This window comes from Acomys russatus, chromosome 3 (assembly GCF_903995435.1).
Source record: "Acomys russatus chromosome 3, mAcoRus1.1, whole genome shotgun sequence".
Taxonomy (NCBI): Eukaryota; Metazoa; Chordata; class Mammalia; order Rodentia; family Muridae; genus Acomys; species Acomys russatus.
The window spans coordinates 35,468,474-35,487,373 of NC_067139.1; the positions used below are offsets into that span (position 1 = coordinate 35,468,474).

The following is an 18,900-nucleotide window of genomic DNA, read 5'->3' on the forward strand; positions in this document are numbered from 1 at the left end:
AAAGTCGTGGCCACAGAAAGGCCACAGCCTGTCACCTCAGTCTACAGAGCTGTGATCAAAGACAGTTTTCTGTCCCCCTGTGGCAGCCACCAAAGCCTGGAGCTGAACAGCTTGAGGGCGTGAGGAGCCCAGCATGAAAGAATCCAATTACGGACTTATGATCCAGGTGAGTTAGGAACAACGTACTGTATAATTAAGAAGCGCTAACAGAGAGATTTTACCTGTGCTCATCACAAAAAAATGCTAATTATGTAAGATGATGCTTATGCTAATTGGCCTGATTAGGTCATTCTACAACATATAAATATATCAAGACATCATGTTGTATTCTATAAACAGATGCAAGGTTTTGGGGGCTGGGCCCTGACCTCAGGGTGTTCTGCACACTAACACTTGTACTGTAGAGCTGCACTCTCAGACAGAAGGTACAAATCTGAGTGTTTGTTCTGTGTGTTCATTATTCTGTGTGTTGTGTCTGGAACTGTACCTAAGGCCTTATGAATGCTAGGCAAGGGCTCTCTGGTTTTGTTTGTTTCTTTTCTGGTTTTGTTTTGTTTTTGTTTTTGTTTTTTGAGACAGAGTTGCTCTGTATAGCCCTGACTGGTAACTCAGAGATCAGCCTGCCTTTGCTGGATTAAAGTGCTGGATTAAAGGCATGTACCACCATACCCAGCTCTGTTTTTTGTTTGTTTGTTTGTTTGTTTTTTTAGTTTAGAACTCATAAAGTTGCACAGGCTAGACGTAAACTCATTCTGTAACCCAGGCTAGCCTTGAACCTTCTATTCTCCTGCCTCAGTTTCCTACATAATAGGGATTACAAACCTGCATTGAGAGGCCTGACTGTATAAGTCTTCATTTACTGATTTTAAAATGGATTGCTGGGGCTGGAGAGATGGCTCAGTGGTTAAGAGCACTGCTTGCTTTTTGAAAGTACCCGGGTTCAATTCCTAGCACCCACATGGCAGCTCACAACTGTCTGTAATTCCAAGATCTGACACCCTCACACCAACACACATAAATTAAATTAAATAAAAATATTTTTTAAAAAATGGATTGCCTGGTCCAAAGCGAGAGTCCAGGACAGCCAAGGGGACACAGAGAAACTCTGTCGAAGGAAGGAAGGAAGGAAGGAAAGAAGGAAGGAAGGAAAATGGATTGCCTACCTTCAGAGTCATCTGCCAACAAGAAATCTCCATGAGAATGTCAACACGTGAAAGCTACAGTTACGTTTATACCTGAAAATGTGACTGTAAAGACACAGGCCTCTGTTACTAGCTGTAAACACTGTATACTGTGAACGCCGAGTGCTGAAGTGTTCTAGGTTAGGTGTGAAGCTGTCTGCAACCAACTGGGAAGTAAGTAAGAAATGAGATGACTGCTGGATGGATGGGGGATGGAGGAAAGACACAACAAAGCCAGCCAAGTGAGTTATGAGCACTTGGTTGTGACTGGATGCTCCCTCTCCCTAAGATGCCCCCCAACATTTCATGTTTGAAATACTTCATAATAAATGTTGGGGGGCTGCTTTAGAGCATGAGGAAAAGTCACCTGAGACCTCACTCCCCCACTTACTGAGGGTCCATTGCTAGACCAAGCTGAATAGCACTGGAGTAATTCAAGGAAACTGTAACATTTTAAAACAAGATACAACACAAAAGCCCAGGAGTTCTTCACAGAAAAAGAACTGTTTTATCTCTGTCTCAGGCTGGTTAAATGGCTCAGTGAGCAAAGCCTTCAAGCCTGAGTTCTAACCCTGGACCCACATGGTAGGAGAAGAGAACTCACTCCTCCAAGGTGTCCTGTGACCCCCAACATGTGTGTCCCCCCCACACACACTAAATAAGTGCAATAAAACTTAACTTCCATATGACTAACACGTAAGATTCAAAACTTACTGAATAAAATAGTGAATAAAAAATGGAAATAAGCCAGGCATGCTGGTGCACGCTTGTAAACCCAGCACTCAGGGAGGCAGAGGCAGGTGTATCTCTGTAAGTTCAAGGCCAGCCTGGTCTACAGAGTGAGTTCCAGGATAGCCAGGGCTACACAGAGGTTGGGGGGGGCGGGGGGAGGAAATGAAAAATAGACAGAGGATAGAGACTAGAGACAGATGAGTAAGAAACAATTGGTTCCAGGAAGCATGCATGCTGCCAGCTGGCTGCAGAGTGACAGGGGGGACCTGGAGGGTGTGGTGAAATGGCCAAATGTGGGAATCCATGTGTGGGAGTTAAGGATGGACGTGTTTGCTTAAGCCTGTGAATAGCCACTCAGCAACGTTGAGAGCAGGCCTCCTTAGCCACTGGGGACACGTCCTGTGTCCCTAAAGAGACAGGAAACTGGAGACAGCACTATGTATGTATACCGAGCTTCTTGCCAAGGGAAGCTGTGGCTAAGGTGGGGGGCTAGGTTTTCACTCTCAGTGTCGATATCCTGGGACCGTGGGGGGTCATGGCAGAGTGCGCCCCTGAAGCACTGTGGACAGTCACAGTAGGGACTCCGCACTGGAGGACGTCATGTGCTGTGCGTCCAAGCCCGAAAAGGGGGGTAAAAAGAGTGCCAGGTGAAGTTTAGCTGCACTAGACGGACACATACCTAAGACAGGTTACTGGCACACTGGGTATAACATTCTTAAGACCGTAAAAGGAAGTGGGGGCCTTCCCTAAACATTTCCCATACTCGCTGCCTCCCTCAAGAGACCTCGTCTGATCAACAGCATGACAGGGAGAGAGAGGAAGAGACCCAGAGAGAGCGCTCTGTCCTGTAACTTCCTGTGCCGGGTTTATCTATGGCTTAAAAATAAAGAGGAAATCAACAGTGTGAAACATATAGATAATTATAATTGCATGATTTAGAACTTTACATAAGTATATGAAGAGATCAGATTTCATATTGCCTAGGTAAATAATTGTATGCATTATAATATTCATTAAGTTATGAGTAAATAAATTCCAACAGAAAATACTTATAAGTGTGTGTGTGTGTGTGTGTGTGTGTGTGTGAGAGAGAGAGAGAGAGAGAGAGAGAGAGAGAGAGAGAGAGAGAGAGAGAGATTTTGCAGTGCTGCAGGCTGTACCCAGAGCCTCATGCATGCGCCTAAGTGCCTCACAGCTCCAGCAACAATAACATGTAATATAACAGTATATAATCACATTTGGTATGATATGTAAGTGTATATAAATAAGAACAAAGAAATATTTCAACTTTTTAATTGACTTGTGCCTCTCTTAAGTCCACATACCCACACTGCCCTCACACAGCCATAAAACACACACACACACACACACACACACACACACACACACACACACACACACACACACACACACACCCCTGAGGCCATTTCTCTGTCTCAGCCACCCTGGGTATGAAGGGTTGTTATCATGTTTCAGTGCTATTTCTCAGCAAAGAACAGTCCACCCATCTGCCCGACAGTCGGACCCTGCCAAAAGCCCTCAAGTTCATCATCCCGAGGGTCCCGGAGGCCATGTAGAAATGGGAGCTACTGACCAAGTTCTGCTCCTGCTCAGAAATTTGGAAGGGCCTTGAAGGAAAGGACAGTTTCCACTTGCAAACACAGACAATGAAAGGAGGAACTCTCCAGCTACAGTGGAGAGACACCCCCACCCTCACCCCCATCTCCCCCGTCACCACCCCCACCCCCATCATCGCCCCCACCCCCATCACCCTGTCATCACCCCCAACCCCCATCACCACCCCAACCCCCACCCCATATGGCTGGGTTGCAGAGAAGTGAGGTTTCACTGGGAAACAAAAGGCCCAAATCCAAGATTAGAATCTATCTACACTCCCTGAGGACCCACAAGCCACAGGCTCTTCCTTAAGGGTGGATTCGAGAACCTGCTGCAGAGGGTATGCTCAGTGGGCACATCTATAAAGTGCAGGCATGGGTGTCAGGGACATAGCCCAGTGCAGAGCCTGTGGGGAACCTGTGCAAGATCCTGGGTTCAATCTTTAACACCAGAAAGGAAAAAGAAAAAAAGCCTGCAGATTGCTGGTGCTGGATTGCAGAGTAAAAATGACTTCCATGTCCACAAATACACCCATGAGAATCTGGCGAGCACGCTTAGAGATCCCGTTTCGTTGCCCTGTGCAATTATAGGGGCTGAAAGCAATTAACATCTGGTTCTATGATCCTGTAAGTTTCCCAACTCCAATTAAATGCCTATTCATCTGAGCTCCCAGCCAGCTTCCAGCAAACTCGGTATAGACGTGTCCACTTTGGGGTTCAAAGCCTACACTCTTACATAAGAGAACCCCTCAGGGTGACAGTGAAATGGCAGGGACTGGTACTTACTGGAAGTTGTGGTTTGGGCTGTGTGTTGGACCTAAAGACATGAAACAAAAAGACAAGTTATTAACATGGCCACTGGCACACATGGGGCAGCTCAGCAGCTCCTCCCTCCGTGACACTGTCCTCATGCTTTGCGGTGTCCTCCCACTCAGGAGGACATGCCAATGACACCAGACACCCCAGAAAGAGAACTTTCTGTGTATAAATGTGTGTGAGCGATCACTCATCCAAACTTTATCTACAAAACCTGTTTAACTCATCAGGGCTGGCTCTAATGTGAGGCCAGCGTGAGCCCAGATGACAGGCCCTAGGTGTTCATTCCCTGGGACCCATGGAGGATGGGTGTGCACATTAAGGTTAGGTGCGTGCACTTGGGACACAACCACAGAAAAGTCATGGCAAGTGAGCCCTGACCAGAAGCATAGCCACAGACGGGTTTTAGGTTCTGGCCCCGGCTGTCTGTGGTATGGCCATCCTTCCCCCAGGGCCTGGCCTCCTGCAATGTGCTCTTGTTGCACACACAGTTCACCTTGTATGTCTGGGATGCTCTTCTGTGGCCTGGGTTTACTGACAGCTCATCTGCGACTACTTTCCTTTAATAGCAGTGACCAGGCTCTCTCATGCTCCGTGGGAGGGTCCTTGAGGTGGTTTCTGGGTTTTTGCTGACCTGTGCATGCTTAGCTTCAAATACTAATAAGCACATCCCTCGCTCTGCATTGCGAACGCTCTGGAGCCTCTGCTGTGGCCACTCACCGAGCCTCACATACAGAACACCAGTGGCGGTGATGGTCTTCAGCCCGTTGGTAGCCACACACTGGTAGTAGCCTGTGTCTGTTGTGTCCAGGTCTTGGATCCGCAGCCGAGAGCCGTATTCCGTCTTCCGGATGATGACCCTCCGTGGCTCCTGCACAACTGGGGCGTCATTCTTCAGCCACCGCACGTTGGGGGGTGGGTTCCCCGCCACTTTGCAGTGCAGGATCGCCGTCTGGCCCTGGACAATGGTGATGTTGTTGACCGGCTCCAGGAAATTCAGAAAGTAACCTGCAGGGGATGGGGGTCACAGAGTGCAAACATGGTGAGGTCGGGAGGAAGAGCCTGGGATCCTGCGTGATCACCGTGAGGGAAGGGGAGCCCTTTTATTTGCACACAGCACACCCTGTAACACTGCAGGGGACACTGAGTTGGTGAATTCGAGCCATGGCTTCTGGGGACCTGCAGGCATGTTTGAGTATCACTGGTCACACGACCATTAGCAGCTGCTGTCTTCAACGTGGTTTTGGCGTCCTGTTTTGTTTGAGTCTGTTTTTCTGACAGGTTTCACTCTGTAGCCTGAGCTGGCTCATTGCAAAGCTCATAGCTCAGGCTGGCCTCTTAACTCATAGCAATCCTCCTGCGTCACCCTCCCAGGTGCTGGAATACAGGTTGGAGTCACCTAGCTGATGACTCTGTTTCAGAAGACCTGATTGAATCCATGTGGCCAAGCCAGTCCTGCTCATGTCCTGGCCACAGGACTGGCGCCTGAATAAAGCCTCTCTCCTGCACACCTTTGCTCTGGAGGATACACTGTCTTCCGCCCATACTGTCTGAGGCCCTTTGCTTATTTGTTTTGTGTTTTGTTTTGTTTTGTTGAGGCAGGGTCTCACATAACCCCTGCTGGGCCTGAACTTCAGAACCTTCTGTCTCAAAACTCCAGACCACTGGGATTACAGCCACATGCTGCCATGCCTGGCTGGGGACACTTTAACTATGAAAATCACTAACAAAACTGACGACACTCACTAGGCCCACAGTGTTGCCCCTCAGAAGGTGTTTATTAGCCGCCTTCTCTCTGCAGAAGGCGCTGCCACACACACCCCCACTTCCTACATCACAACACACTTGTTAAGTCACCATGAGTCATGCGCATGCTGACATCAAGAACAACAGTTGCTACTTTGAGGGCATTTTCTCACTTAGATTAAATTCTGAACCACATTAGTAAGTTCCTTGTAAGCAACAGGGCTCGGATGGGGGAAAGGCCCCAGTTGGGTTCCTGTCGGGGCTGAGTTATGATGGCTCTTGAAGCAGGCCAGTCCAGGTCCCTATGTTTGACTTCATCTACTCAGAAGAGAGTTGTAATTTTCTTCACGTAGGTCTTCCTATTTTATTTTTCAGGTAGATCACTAGGCTCTCTGTAATTTTCCTTAGCGATGCACATCAATCCTCCCCCCCGCTCCATTGTCTATGTGGTTAAAGGTTGGTAGGAAAAGCCCACAGGAGCAATCTTCCATGAAAGGTACTTGTTTCCTATAATCACTCTTAACAAATGGCTAAAACGGCAGGGTATAAAACAACACACATTTGCTCCAGCACACACAGGAGGAGCACAAAGGCAAAAGTCAGGTATCAGCAGGGCTGGTCCTGCCCAAGGGTCTGAGTTTGAATCTGTTTGCACCTTTGCTCGTCGCCAGGGGCCACCCTTGCTCCGTGGCTCAAAGCCCCTTCCTTTGTCTTCATCATATTTCCTACCATGGACTCTGGCCCTTCAGCCTCCCTTCTGTAAGGGCTTCTAGGTTATACTGGGGCCACCTGTGAATTCAGGGTGATCTCCTCATTTACAATCCTCAGTCACACCTACAAACACCCTGTGTTGTGCAGGGAGACATAGTCACAGGATACAGACATTGGGGCGTGGTGACCTCTGACGGAGCCGCTGTATTCACTTTTCCCTCTAGACTTTATTGAATTGTCCTATCGTCAGAGTAGCCTCCGAGCTGTTGTCTTGGCTTCACTAACAACACAGCCTTTTGTTGTGAATTTACACCTCTACCCTGCCTCTTCTACTACTCCTTTCTGTCCATTATTCTGGTGGATTAAAAGAAAAAAAAACAATAAAAGCTGAAATACTGCAGCACACAGAAATCAAGGCCAGACATATCCTACAAACAACATAAAAATTTGATGGCTACCTTTTGCTGTACTTGACCTAGAACATTCAAGATGTCTGGGTGCCTTATTTCTCCCTCCGATGAACGGCCATCCATCATTCCAGGTTGCATTATTTTATAGTTCCAGGAACTTTCTCTCAACAGGTCAACTTCTCCAGTCGCCTGCTTTCACTCAAGCTGGTTTATGATGGTACTGTTCTTTAATTACTGTGTAATAGTCCACTATATAAACACATCATGGTTTTGTTACTCATTTCCCAGTGGAGGGGCAGTGAGCTATTTGCACATTTGGGCTTCAACAGGTTTACTGACCATCTGTGTGCACATCTGGTCCTGGATATACTCAAGAGTACCTTAAAAGTACCTGCTGGATGAGGAGGGACTAAGTTCTGGGAGCTATTGTTTGCCTGTCTCTGTAGATGTACAGCCCATAAACATCTGAGTTAATGTGCCCCCCCCAGGCTTTGACCACACTTGGTCTTGGGGGGACTTTAATTTTGTCAGTCAGATGCATGTGACCAAATGCCATGTAGTCGGTGGCTTCAGAACTCCAGCCAGCACCAGCATCTTCCTGAATGTGTCCTGGACGATGGACATCTTTTTTGAAATGGCCTATTCATCTTTCTTCTGTTCCGCCCTCTAATTTCTACAATTAAATCCTTCCCTATTAACAACTAAGGTATAAAACATGCAATTTTCCTTCAAGCTCTTTAGCCACACAATAAATCACTTTAACCTTTCTATATTTGGTCTGACCCAAGTGGCTTATAATTCATTTTGAGGTTTTTTTTTTTTTAATTTTACCTGTGAGTTATTAATGGTGTGCGTTCTTACAGCTGTTAATTTATATGAGCATATGTGTGCAAGCAAACACATGCCACCATGTGCATGTGGAGAATGTCAGAAGGAAATGAAGGAGTCAGTTATTTCCTCTTCCCACTAAGTGGGTTCCAGGAATCAAGTTAATGACCTCTGGCTTTGCCACAGGTATCATTACCCAGGGAGCCACCTCACCAGCCCTAAAGGTGTGCATTAGTTGCAGTGTTTTGTTTTGTTGTAGTTGTTGTTGTTTTAGAAAAACAAGTTTTAGGGACCAGTAAGGTAGCTCAGGATAAAGATGTTTGTCACCAATCCTGAGGACTTGAGTTTGACCCTAAAACCCAAGGCACACACATGCATGCACCACATAAAATAAATAAGCAATAAATAAATACATGCAATGTGATAAAATTTAAAAACAGGCCGAAGAATTGCTCAGAGCAATGGCAGCTCTTCCAGAGGACCCAGGCTCAGTTCCCAGCACCAACATGGAGGCTCACCACCATCGTAATTCCAGTTCCAGAGGATCAGCATCATGTCTCGTCGGACAAAGCTTCCCAAACACAAGAACCTTTAAACACTGAATGAAGTACAGAGCCTCCCTCCCTCCCACCCACCTAGACCTTGCTCGCATGAGAGAAGCTTTAGAGTTCCTGCTTCTCAGTTCTTACTCACACGCTGCCTTTAGTCTCTCAGCTGTGATCATTAGTGTTAGTTTCTATTGTCAGAGTTCGGCCAAGTCATAAACTCTTTCCTTAGTACCACTTCTTGTCTCCTACTTTCCTCCTAGAATCTGCTGAACTTACCCAGAATATACTTGTGCCTTGGGCGATGGACTGAGATTGTAAACATGCTTATGCTTAGAGTAAAAGTATCTGTTACTTTCACCCTGAGGATTAGTTTAGCTGGGTATAGAACTCTAGCTCAGCAGTGATGTTGTCTTCTGCCTCTTCTGGGAACTGTTGAAAACTGCCAGTTCCCATTGTTTGCAGGCAATCTTACTAACTGTTGATGTCATTCCCCTGTCTTCGCCATCCCAAGCATCCGCTCTTAAAGCCACACAATTACTTTTATGTTAGCCTCTTCAGATCCTAGCTCCCTTCCTTAGTTCTGAAAACTCATTCACTCATCAACGTAGTAAAAATTATCTGTCAGTGTCTCCTAAACTCCAGCCGTTATTCTTCCCTCTCCATTTCTCATTTGGGATACTCTCTATGGCACGCTGAGGTAGTTTCTATATTGACTAAATTGCTCTGTAACTTGTCCATCCAGGTTCTCAACTCAAAGGCACTACTTCTAGAGGCTCTGCTTGGTTCCCTTTTGAATCCACCATTTGTTCTTCTGTGTGGTTTTCATCCTTTCCTTTAATGAAAGGTCTCCTGGCTTCACGGTGTACTGGCCAGCTACTTACTCTGTGCCTCTCTCTGTGAGTGTGCTTTGTGGCTTTTCAATGTAGAGTGCCTCTTCTTTGGAAGTACTTTGTGGCTAGGGCTCCTCAATAAGATGGTGCCATGGTTCATCGTAATTCTCTGCTTTGAGTCTCCCATAACACCATGGCCACGGGGCTTGGATCTCTAGTGGCACCAGCTCACGTCTGCCTGCGCATCTTCGCAGGAGTTCCCCAGCTTGAGCCAGGTTCTTCTCAGCTGCTTGGCTGGGCGTGCCACAGAACAGCAGCCTGTAGCCTGTGTGAGAGGCTTTCCCACAATGCCTCAGTGCTGTGGACTGAATCCATGGGTTCATTTTCTGCCTTGATATTCAGACTCAAGTCTCTTGATGAAACTGAAGCAGTGTAACTGTCTCCACGGTTGAAACAAGATTTATCAGGCCTGACATGGAAATTCCATCGTTTTATTAAAAGTGCACTTGATTTTTATCCTGACCCATCACTTTTCCTTGAAAGAAAACCTTCGCTATCCAGCCCCCAAGTGGATAGAAACACTTAAGGCACTTATTCTCAGCCAGGGCCTTCTAGTCCTGTGTACTCCCCGCTGTGACATCTACTTTCTGGAGCTGTTCCCACTCCAAAGGTTTGCCGTGGACACTTCTAGCTGCTCTTCTGCCAGGCCGCCTATGTCTTACTGGTGGCTGATTCTGAAGCCGGCAGACACGTGAAATCTGCTGGGCTTACCCCATTCTTCAGCATCTGCCTAGCCACATGGCAGCATCAGAATCCAGTTCTTTCACAAGTCACTTCAGCTTGAGGACCCTCCAAGGCTGCAAATGCTGAGAGCTGCTTTAGAACGGCCTCTGCCCTGGCAGCCCCGGGCTGTTACTTTTGATCCTTTCCTTTCTCTTTCTGGCTCCTGGGCATCGCTCCATTTTGCTCGTACATTTGCCAAAGCATTTACATTGTTTCCTAGTATTTTACCAAGCATTGACCTGAGGGAGCTGCCAAATTAGCCTGGCCCACCGTTCGCCCCATCATCCATTCTCCTGAGGCCAAACACTGGGAGTTCTAACTCCCCAGAGACTGTACACAGTATCCCTTCCCCTCAGGGTTGGACTTACAGCCAGCCAGCTAACCTCTCGGCTTCACTTCTCTGACATGCAAAAGATGAGGCTTGCACTAATCATTTTGTCCAAGCTCTCCATCGGCTCACAGAACGCCTCTGAGCAGTCCCAAACCTCTCTAGACAACTGGTCAGCTACCGGGAGCCAGGCAGCACTGACGGAGGTGTCACTGATGTGGACCCGGCTGGCACAGTGCACCGTGAGGAACAGAAATCCCCCACTTCCATTCATCCGGGTGAGTTTCCCTTCTGCACTGAGGTAACCGTAACTGCTGACGCAAAGGGCTTCCTCTCTGCAGCGGCCTAGCATCAAAAGACCCCAGAGGCTGAAGGAGAATTCCATACCCAGGAAACCGCTCCCTTCTGCCCAGTCACACACATATCAATGATTAATGGTTTTATAACCCACCCAACTGTCCAGACAGTCACCCTTGTTGTCAAATGACTTAGGAGCCCCAACATTGGCTTCCTGACCGGGCCAACCTGGCATAGGAAGGAAATAAAGAAAGCCTTCTATGCCTGGGGTCACAAGGTCATGGAGTTTCGATTGGTGGGAAACAAAACAGACAATTTCCTGGAGGGGCAAGTGAAAAGGAGACCCTGAGGGTCGCAGGGGGATGTAAAGCTGCCAAACCCAGAAGAAAATATTTACAGGTCAATAAACTAGGCAGAGGCCATAGCAGGGCTTGAGCTCCGTCTTCTCTGCCTAAGCCATCCAGCAGGCTGCACAGACCCACTGCAGAAAATTGGGGAAACAGGAGGGTTATCAGAGACGCTGGGAAAAATAATACAGTAGGCAGGCATTGGGGGGTGCGTTGGTACCTAGTCAGCGTAGCCAAAGCAGTGAGATCCAGGCGAAAGTGAGAGACCGCTTCAAAAACCAAGGTAAATGGTATCTGAGGAACAAATACTGAGGCTTTCTTCTGGACTCTACATGCATATACACACATGTGCATATATAACCCCCACAAGTACACCTGCACACACATGAATGTGTAAGCATGTAAACATACAGAGAGAGAGACAGACAGACAGACAGAAGCACCCAGGCATTCCCACTGAAGTCAGTATGGTTCTGAAAGACATTTCGGAGAAAGGAGCTGCTACAGAGTCTGGGGCCCGTTCTCGGGTGAAATGACTTTGCTACTTCAATCTGAGCAGAGTTGGCCTCAGCACAGGAAGCAAGAACCCAGCTGAGGAGGTAGTGTTCATGTTTCACAGCATCTTCAAAGCTGAGAAAAGGGCATGGGCACGGCAAGAGAAACACCAGCACAAGAAATCCCTGATGTGTCTGCAGAGCTGTGTGCTGGGGGTGGAGCATGAAGGCGGCAGAGTCCTGAGATGAAGGCCTAAGGAGCGGGGTTAAGACTCATCACATGGCTGGTTTGCCATTTTTTTTCCTTTGGTGCTGGTGAGCAAACTCAAGGCTTTGCATGCGCATCACACACACTCTATCACTGACTCACACTTTCTCCTCAGTTTTGTGGGGGTTTTGTTTTTGTTTCTGAGAACAGGCTGCTTAGGATGGTCTGAACTCCTGGATCAAGCAGTCCTCCTGCCTCATCCTTCAGACTACCTGAGATCACAGCTACATGCTATTACACCCACACAAAAAACAAAAACAAACAAAAAAAACCAAAACCTCTCATATTACTTTGAAATTTTATGTGTATGGGTGTTTGGCCTGCACGTGTCTGTGCACAATTTGCATGCAGTGCCCATAGAAGCCAGAAGAGGGCAACATATCCCCTGGAACTGGAATCACAGCTGATTGTGAGGGGCCATATGGGTGGGTATCAAATCTTTGTAAGAACAGGCAGTGCTCTTAACCACTGAGCAATCTCTTTAGCCACAAACTCTTCTTTTAATAGAAATTTCACATCATGTTTTCTTCCTTGAAATGCTCAATCTTTTAATTTCCCCTATAGAATCTTTCTCTTTCCCCCCCCCCCGACCCCTTTCATTAGTGCTGGGAATCAAACTCAGGTCTCACACAGTCTAGGCACCTGCTTTACTACAAACCTTACACTCCTCTCTCAGCCTTCAGAACTTTGAGAAAATGAGCACCTGGCATTGTGCCTGCCCTGTCTGTGGGATTCTGGCATGGTAGCCACAGAGACTGAAACAGTTGTGAATACACGTGAGAATATATTAATCAGAAAAGGCATCGCCCCCCCCCCAACTCCCTCCTCCGTCCCCCTCCCATGGTATAACTAACTCTAAGGCTGTTTGGAAAGGGCATATGGGAACTTGCTATTTTATAACCTTTATAACACACACACACACACACACGAGAGCTTAATTGGAATTACCTTACATAGGGGATTATGCTCCTCCCAGAAGCCACAGGTTGTCAAATTTAAAAAAAAGGGACAGTGTCAGGTTTAGGACGTTTTCCTTTAAGTTGTTGGTCAGAAGTCCTGGAGACACCCCCTGCCCCCCCCACCCCCACATACACATACAATACAGGCAACTGCTGTTGCTCTTTTTTGCCTACCAAACTTGATAGTAAGACCCCATTGCTCATAATGCAACACACCCGGAACACACACAGTACATGGGGAAGTTAAGTCGGTACAGTAAAGGAAGCTTCTTCAGTACTGAAAGGTGCTGTGCAGGCTGCTGAGGAGGGGAACGAGTCTTCAGCAGTTTAACCCAGCTGTGAGCCCAGGGAACTGCAGTAATATCTGGCATGGTAAGAGATGCCCGTGGGTGCAATAGTGGCATGACGGTTAGAGGTGTCACAACTGTTTTCTACTTGGATTTGAGATCTGTTTCACAGGAGGAAACATACACCTGGTAATGCAAATCTGGCCAAGAACCCATGGTTGAGGAGCTCACAGGCCATGAGGGAGAATCTATTACAGTTTGCTAAATGGACATCGTATCAAACTGCCCTCGAAATTCCTATCTCAATACTCCCTGACTACTGCAGCTCTCAGACCCCATCAGAAGTTTCTTTGTGCGATGGATGGTAGTTAACACAGAAACTCAAAGCTGGTCAAAGTGTGGAGACAAGTGACTGCGGAGTGCTCTGCCACAAATGGAGCATCTCCATCACACCGGTGATGGCCATTCTTGGCTGTCAACTTGACTACACCTGAAATGAATAGAACCCATGCAGAAGGGTACACCTCGGGGATTGCTCTTGGTTGAACCATTTGAAGTAAGGAGACTCTATCTTTTGAAATGGGAAAAATCCACCTTTAATCTGGGCCACACTTTCTGGTGGCAGCCTACATAAAGGACATGGTAGAAGGAAACTCTTGCTCATGATTAGCATAGTCAGGCCATAACCTATTATATATAAATATATATATATATAGATATATATACACACACACACACACACACACATACACACACACACACACACACACATACACATCCTACCAGTTCTTTCTCTGGAGAATCCTGACTAATATAACGCCTCTCCCCAGGGAGCAGGGAGCATGCAGAAGGGGGAGGTGGAAAGACAGGAGTCAGGGAAGCGGGAGTAAACCGGTGCCTTCCGGAGGCAGCAGGACTGCCACAGTCATGAGCAGCTGTGGTAGCCTGCACAAAGCCAAGCTGGCCGTCAAGGTGGGAAGGGGTTCACGAGCCTCTCTCCCGAGGAGCTGTGAGATGGCTGACAGCTTTTGGAAGACGGCAAGGATGTGGCTCCTATTTGGTCAGCCATGTTCCAGTGGATGGCCCTACATCAAGAAGTATACTGACAGCACAAATTGGAGGGGATGGGTTATTTAAGAAAAGAAAGGTATTGCTCCTTCAAGGAAGCAGACATTTGATCTCCCTTGTTCTGTGAATAAGACACACCTATAGTGTCAATGGGGTATGCCAGGTGAGCACGGCGCCCACACAAAACTGCCAGGACATATCACAAGGGAACACAGAATGCTCTTTCAGATGGCAGCACAGAAAAGAGTCACCCTCTGAGACACCACGTCATGGCTATTTCATTGAGAGAAATAAATGTGGGAGAGAGACAACTGTAAACAGCTACTTTACAATTGGCTAAGACGCAAGGCCAGCCCCTGGGGCTCTGTTCAGAACCTCTGAGCACTCCAACGCCCTTTCCTCCCCAACCAGCTGCATTTCCTGCAGCTCCAAATGCTGGCTTCCAACCGGCCCAATCAGGTCCCAAAGCCCTTCTTGGCGGCAGAAAAAAAGACTTCACACAGGGCTCTTACACGCCCAGAAATGAGGACCCTATCATCTGCCCGATCAGACAGGTCTAACCCCCAGTGACAAGGACAAAGCAACCACCCTGTAGCCACCACAGGACAGCTATGCTTCTGTCTTACCTTTCAGAGTGGGAAGTGGGCTGTCTGGTCCATCAAGTTGTCCCAAGGTGTCAATCGCATCCGAATCGTCCATCTCACCTGGGAGGAAGAGCACACACGTGAGATGCTGTGAGAGCAAGCGTGCCCAGCAGCAGCAGCAGCCAAAGCAATAGCCATGGCTTTCATAGAATCAGATTTTATGCCATTATAAAAGTGGTTTTTAGTTCATCCGAAGACCAGCCACAAACCAGTAGAACTTAGGAAAGAAGCCCTCTATGTCACCAGGGAGGAGAAGAACAGGAGAGGGAATGAAAGAAAGCACAAAATGAAGAGCGGGGAGGACTGGTTATCAAAATGAAGGAGTCTGAGCTTATTTGGATAGAAATTCCAGGTAATTAAGAGAAAAATTCAGACACCCCACCTACCTCTTTTTCTCTCCCTTGTATAGCCCAATATCAAACTTACTACGTAGCCAAAGACTGCCTTGAACGCCTGATCCTCCTGCCTCTACCTCAGAAGTGATAGGAAGGCCGGTGTGTGTCACCACACCAGGCTCTGAGAATTACAACTTTTTAAAGCAACTAATCCGCACCCCCACCATGCCGCCAGACCTGATGTGATGGATCTTACAACTGTACATGACAGAAATGTTTTCTTCGTAAGGATAGTCAAATACCACCTCTGATAAGACAACGATCCACCCCAGAGAGCACAGAATATGCTGGTTGGAACAGCCATCCAGTGCACTGGAGCACCAAGGACAAGTGTAGATTTGGTTTGTCTGGATAGAACGCGTATGTCCAAATATAGGCAGTAAGGGATTCAGTGTTACACAGTCAGGGGGAGGGGAAAGGTGCACTATCAACCAAGAAGCCACAAGAATATTTCACATACCCCCCTCAATTCCCAACTGCCCCCCAATCCATCACATTTATTTCCAATCTTTACCCAGGATCCAGGCTTCACCAGGGTCCTGCTAGTTGAGGGTAAGAAATTATAAAGTTTGGGGTGACTTACACCTTCTTTTCAGACCTGGAATTTAAACATCAAAAGACACATTGGCCAACATGCCCTTCTAAAAGAGGGACTGTGACCCACACTATTACACAGTGACCCTTGAGGGCACTCTTCTAAGTCAGACAGGCCAGGCACAAAAAGGATGAATCCACTGTGATTACTTCTGAGGTCCCTAGAGTTGCTAGAGTCATGGAAGCAAGGGAAAATGGTGGATTCCAGGTTCTGGCTTAGTAGAGAGACAATTTTAGTTTAGGAAGAAGAAAATCATTCTGGAGATGGATGATGGTGATGTCCACACAACACTGAGCATAGCCAACACTTCTGTACAGCAGCAAGAATGGTTAAAAAAAAAAAAAAAAAGAAAACAGCTACTTTCACTTTATGTATACTGAGCACAATTCAAGATACCCATCCTGATGTTTTTGAATGAGAAATGTCTCCACAGGCCCAATAGCTGAACACTTGGTCTCTAGCAGGTGGCGCTGTTTAGGAAGGTTGTGAGACCATTAGGGGGCAGCCTTGCTGGAGGAGGAAGGCTTGAGGGTTTATAGCCGTGTTCCACTTACAGTTTGCTTTAATGCTTCATGTTTGTGGTTAAAGATGTGACTGCCTAGTTTCCTGCTCTAGCCACCCACTGCCATGCCTTCCCTCCTCCACCCCCAATGCTATTATGGACTCTCTTTCTAGACCATGAGCCAAAATAAACTCCTTCTTCCATAAGGTGCACTTGGTCATATGTTTTCATCACAGCAGCAGAAAAAATAACTATTATAATACCGAGCTTTATAATTCGGTATCGGGTGACTTCTGGTTAGAATGGGAGCCAAGAATTACCTAAACAGCTTTGCTTCAGAGATTTCCTAAGGGGAAGTCTTGCCTGGTGAACTAAATGTCCAGCTGTGATTCTAAGACCGAGCCAGGGGCACAGGTTCTTCAGCTTGTCAGGCTAAGAAAACATTAGCTCACTTGCTCGTGAAGGCACCCGTCTCTAAGCTGGTTCTTTCATCTGCTTGGACGGTGGCCTCCACACCACAGGGCTTCCAAAATCCATGTCAGGCTGTGGCGCCCCTGCCTCTGTCTCCTTCCCGCCTGCATGGCAGACTTGCATCAGACCAGCCTCATTTTCCAACTCTTGTTTTCCCATCACTCCTGGTTAAACTCACCCACACTGTTTTTCATAAAATATTTACAGCCCACAGTTGGGAACTAATGTCTTTATTCTTTAAACCTCCCCCCAAGCGCTGTGCATTCCTGGGGCAATCAGACAAACCTCCCTGGACCAACAGCAGGCACTCTGATCTCACAACAGCTAAAGCCCAGCAGGTGCTGAGTTAGGGAAGAAAGGCCCTGTCGTGTTGCCAAGATGGGGCAGCTGGAAAGATGAATCCTTAGGCACTTTACCAACAGAGCTGAAGTCAATTCCCAGAATCGTCACTTTAAAAAAAAAAACAAAAAAACAATATCCATTCTCAGAAGCCCATGTCCCATGGCTACTGTGCCTAAGGAACAAGTACTTTGATATACTTATTAAAAACAATATCCAGGCTTGAGTAGAGCACATGGAATCCCAGTGCTGGGGTGATGGAGACAGGCAGGGCTTGGGCCTCGCTGGAGGCCAGCTTTGCTTATCTGGGGAGTTACAGGCCAGTGAGAGACCCTGCGGTGGATGGCACCTGAGGAATGAGAATGGCCCAGGTGTTTTCACTGGCTGCCACATGATGTACTCACAAACATGTATGCATTAGCACTGACACAATTTAAAAAAAAAAATAAAAGCCAAAGGCGGAAACTACTGTAAGGCTGTCAGCCAATGCCTGCATAATAACTGCACTTCATCTTGAAGCTGAAAACTGGCACACTCCACAAGCTGTCGCTCAGCACTGTTTAGGAGTAGAGAGACTACATGAAATCAAACATACCGGCACTGTGTACACACACGATGAGGCGAGAGAGGCATAAAACTTATTAACTGCTTAGAAATCCATAAGTGGTGTGCAGCAGTCAAATAAACATTCACCCCAAAGCAAAACTAAGGCCTGGCACCCAGTTCTACTGGGATGGGTGGTGGGGAATCCCAGGCTCCCTCTTGGTCAATTTTGGAGGAGGAAGCAGAGGCGTGCTCCTGAGTGGATGCCATTTGCAGAGTGGTGGTACATGAGTCCAAAGTCACAGCTGACACTTAAGGCTGGCATCTCTGGGAGTGTTTTTGCTTTTAGCTTGTACACTTGTTCCTTTTGACCATATGTGCTAAGTCACTGAGGACATCCAAGTTAAAAAAAAAAAAATGTATCATCCGCATAATTAGAATACTGGGTGATGAGTCTAGCATGCTGATACAGACACACCCCTCTCCCCAACAAACACATGCACACGCTCATACACACACCCACAGGCACATACACGTACATATACAGACACACACATTCTCGCATGCACGCACACCATACACACACACACACACACATATATGTATACATACATACATGCACACCCATATCACGCACACTATGGGACTCAGGTATGAGAGGTCCCAGGGCTGTGTTTCCTCTGCAGCTAGAGGCCACCAGGATTTCAGGATACCCAGACCCTGGGGTCCTCACAATGACACCATCCATTTCAACAGAGCTGGACTCTGCTATTATTTTCCAATGGAAAGAATGGGAAATCCAGCATGTTTTGAAAATTAAAAGCCACATAAAGTTCAGGCCTGGAGAAATGTCCTCACTCAAAGCACTGTGGTTCAGGCCTGGAGAAATGTCCTCACTCAAGGCACTGTGGCCTCCTGAAAGTGATAAGCAAAACAAGATAGGTGCACAGGTGAACTGGGAAACAGAGAGAAGTGTGATCAGGGCCCAAGAGAGTCTTTCTGGGCCTTAAAAAGGGGCTAAGCGTAATATGAATAAAACACTAAATGCACACACAAGACAACATCTAAACCCTACCCCATGCCCAAATCAGTAATAAGTTAGCTGGTATTGTTGCTAATTTAAACAGATACCCACATCCCACCTCCTCCTGACCCTGATAAG

The 18,900-nt window shown here is 47.2% G+C and overlaps 1 protein-coding gene across 1 annotated transcript in view; it reads right to left on the reverse strand.

Moving 5' to 3' along the window:
* Nucleotides 1-14,953, reverse strand: part of Ror2 (receptor tyrosine kinase like orphan receptor 2) — a 29,806-nt gene extending 14,853 nt beyond the window's left edge. The window contains exons 1-3 of the mRNA XM_051171374.1: nt 14,876-14,953; nt 5,066-5,353; nt 4,316-4,346 (exon numbers count right to left, since the gene is read on the reverse strand). Of these exons, the coding sequence (XP_051027331.1) occupies nt 4,316-4,346; nt 5,066-5,353; nt 14,876-14,948 (392 nt within the window). The 5' untranslated portion in view covers nt 14,949-14,953. The remainder of the gene's footprint in view (nt 1-4,315; nt 4,347-5,065; nt 5,354-14,875) is intronic.
* Nucleotides 14,954-18,900: the final 3,947 nt, after the last annotated feature.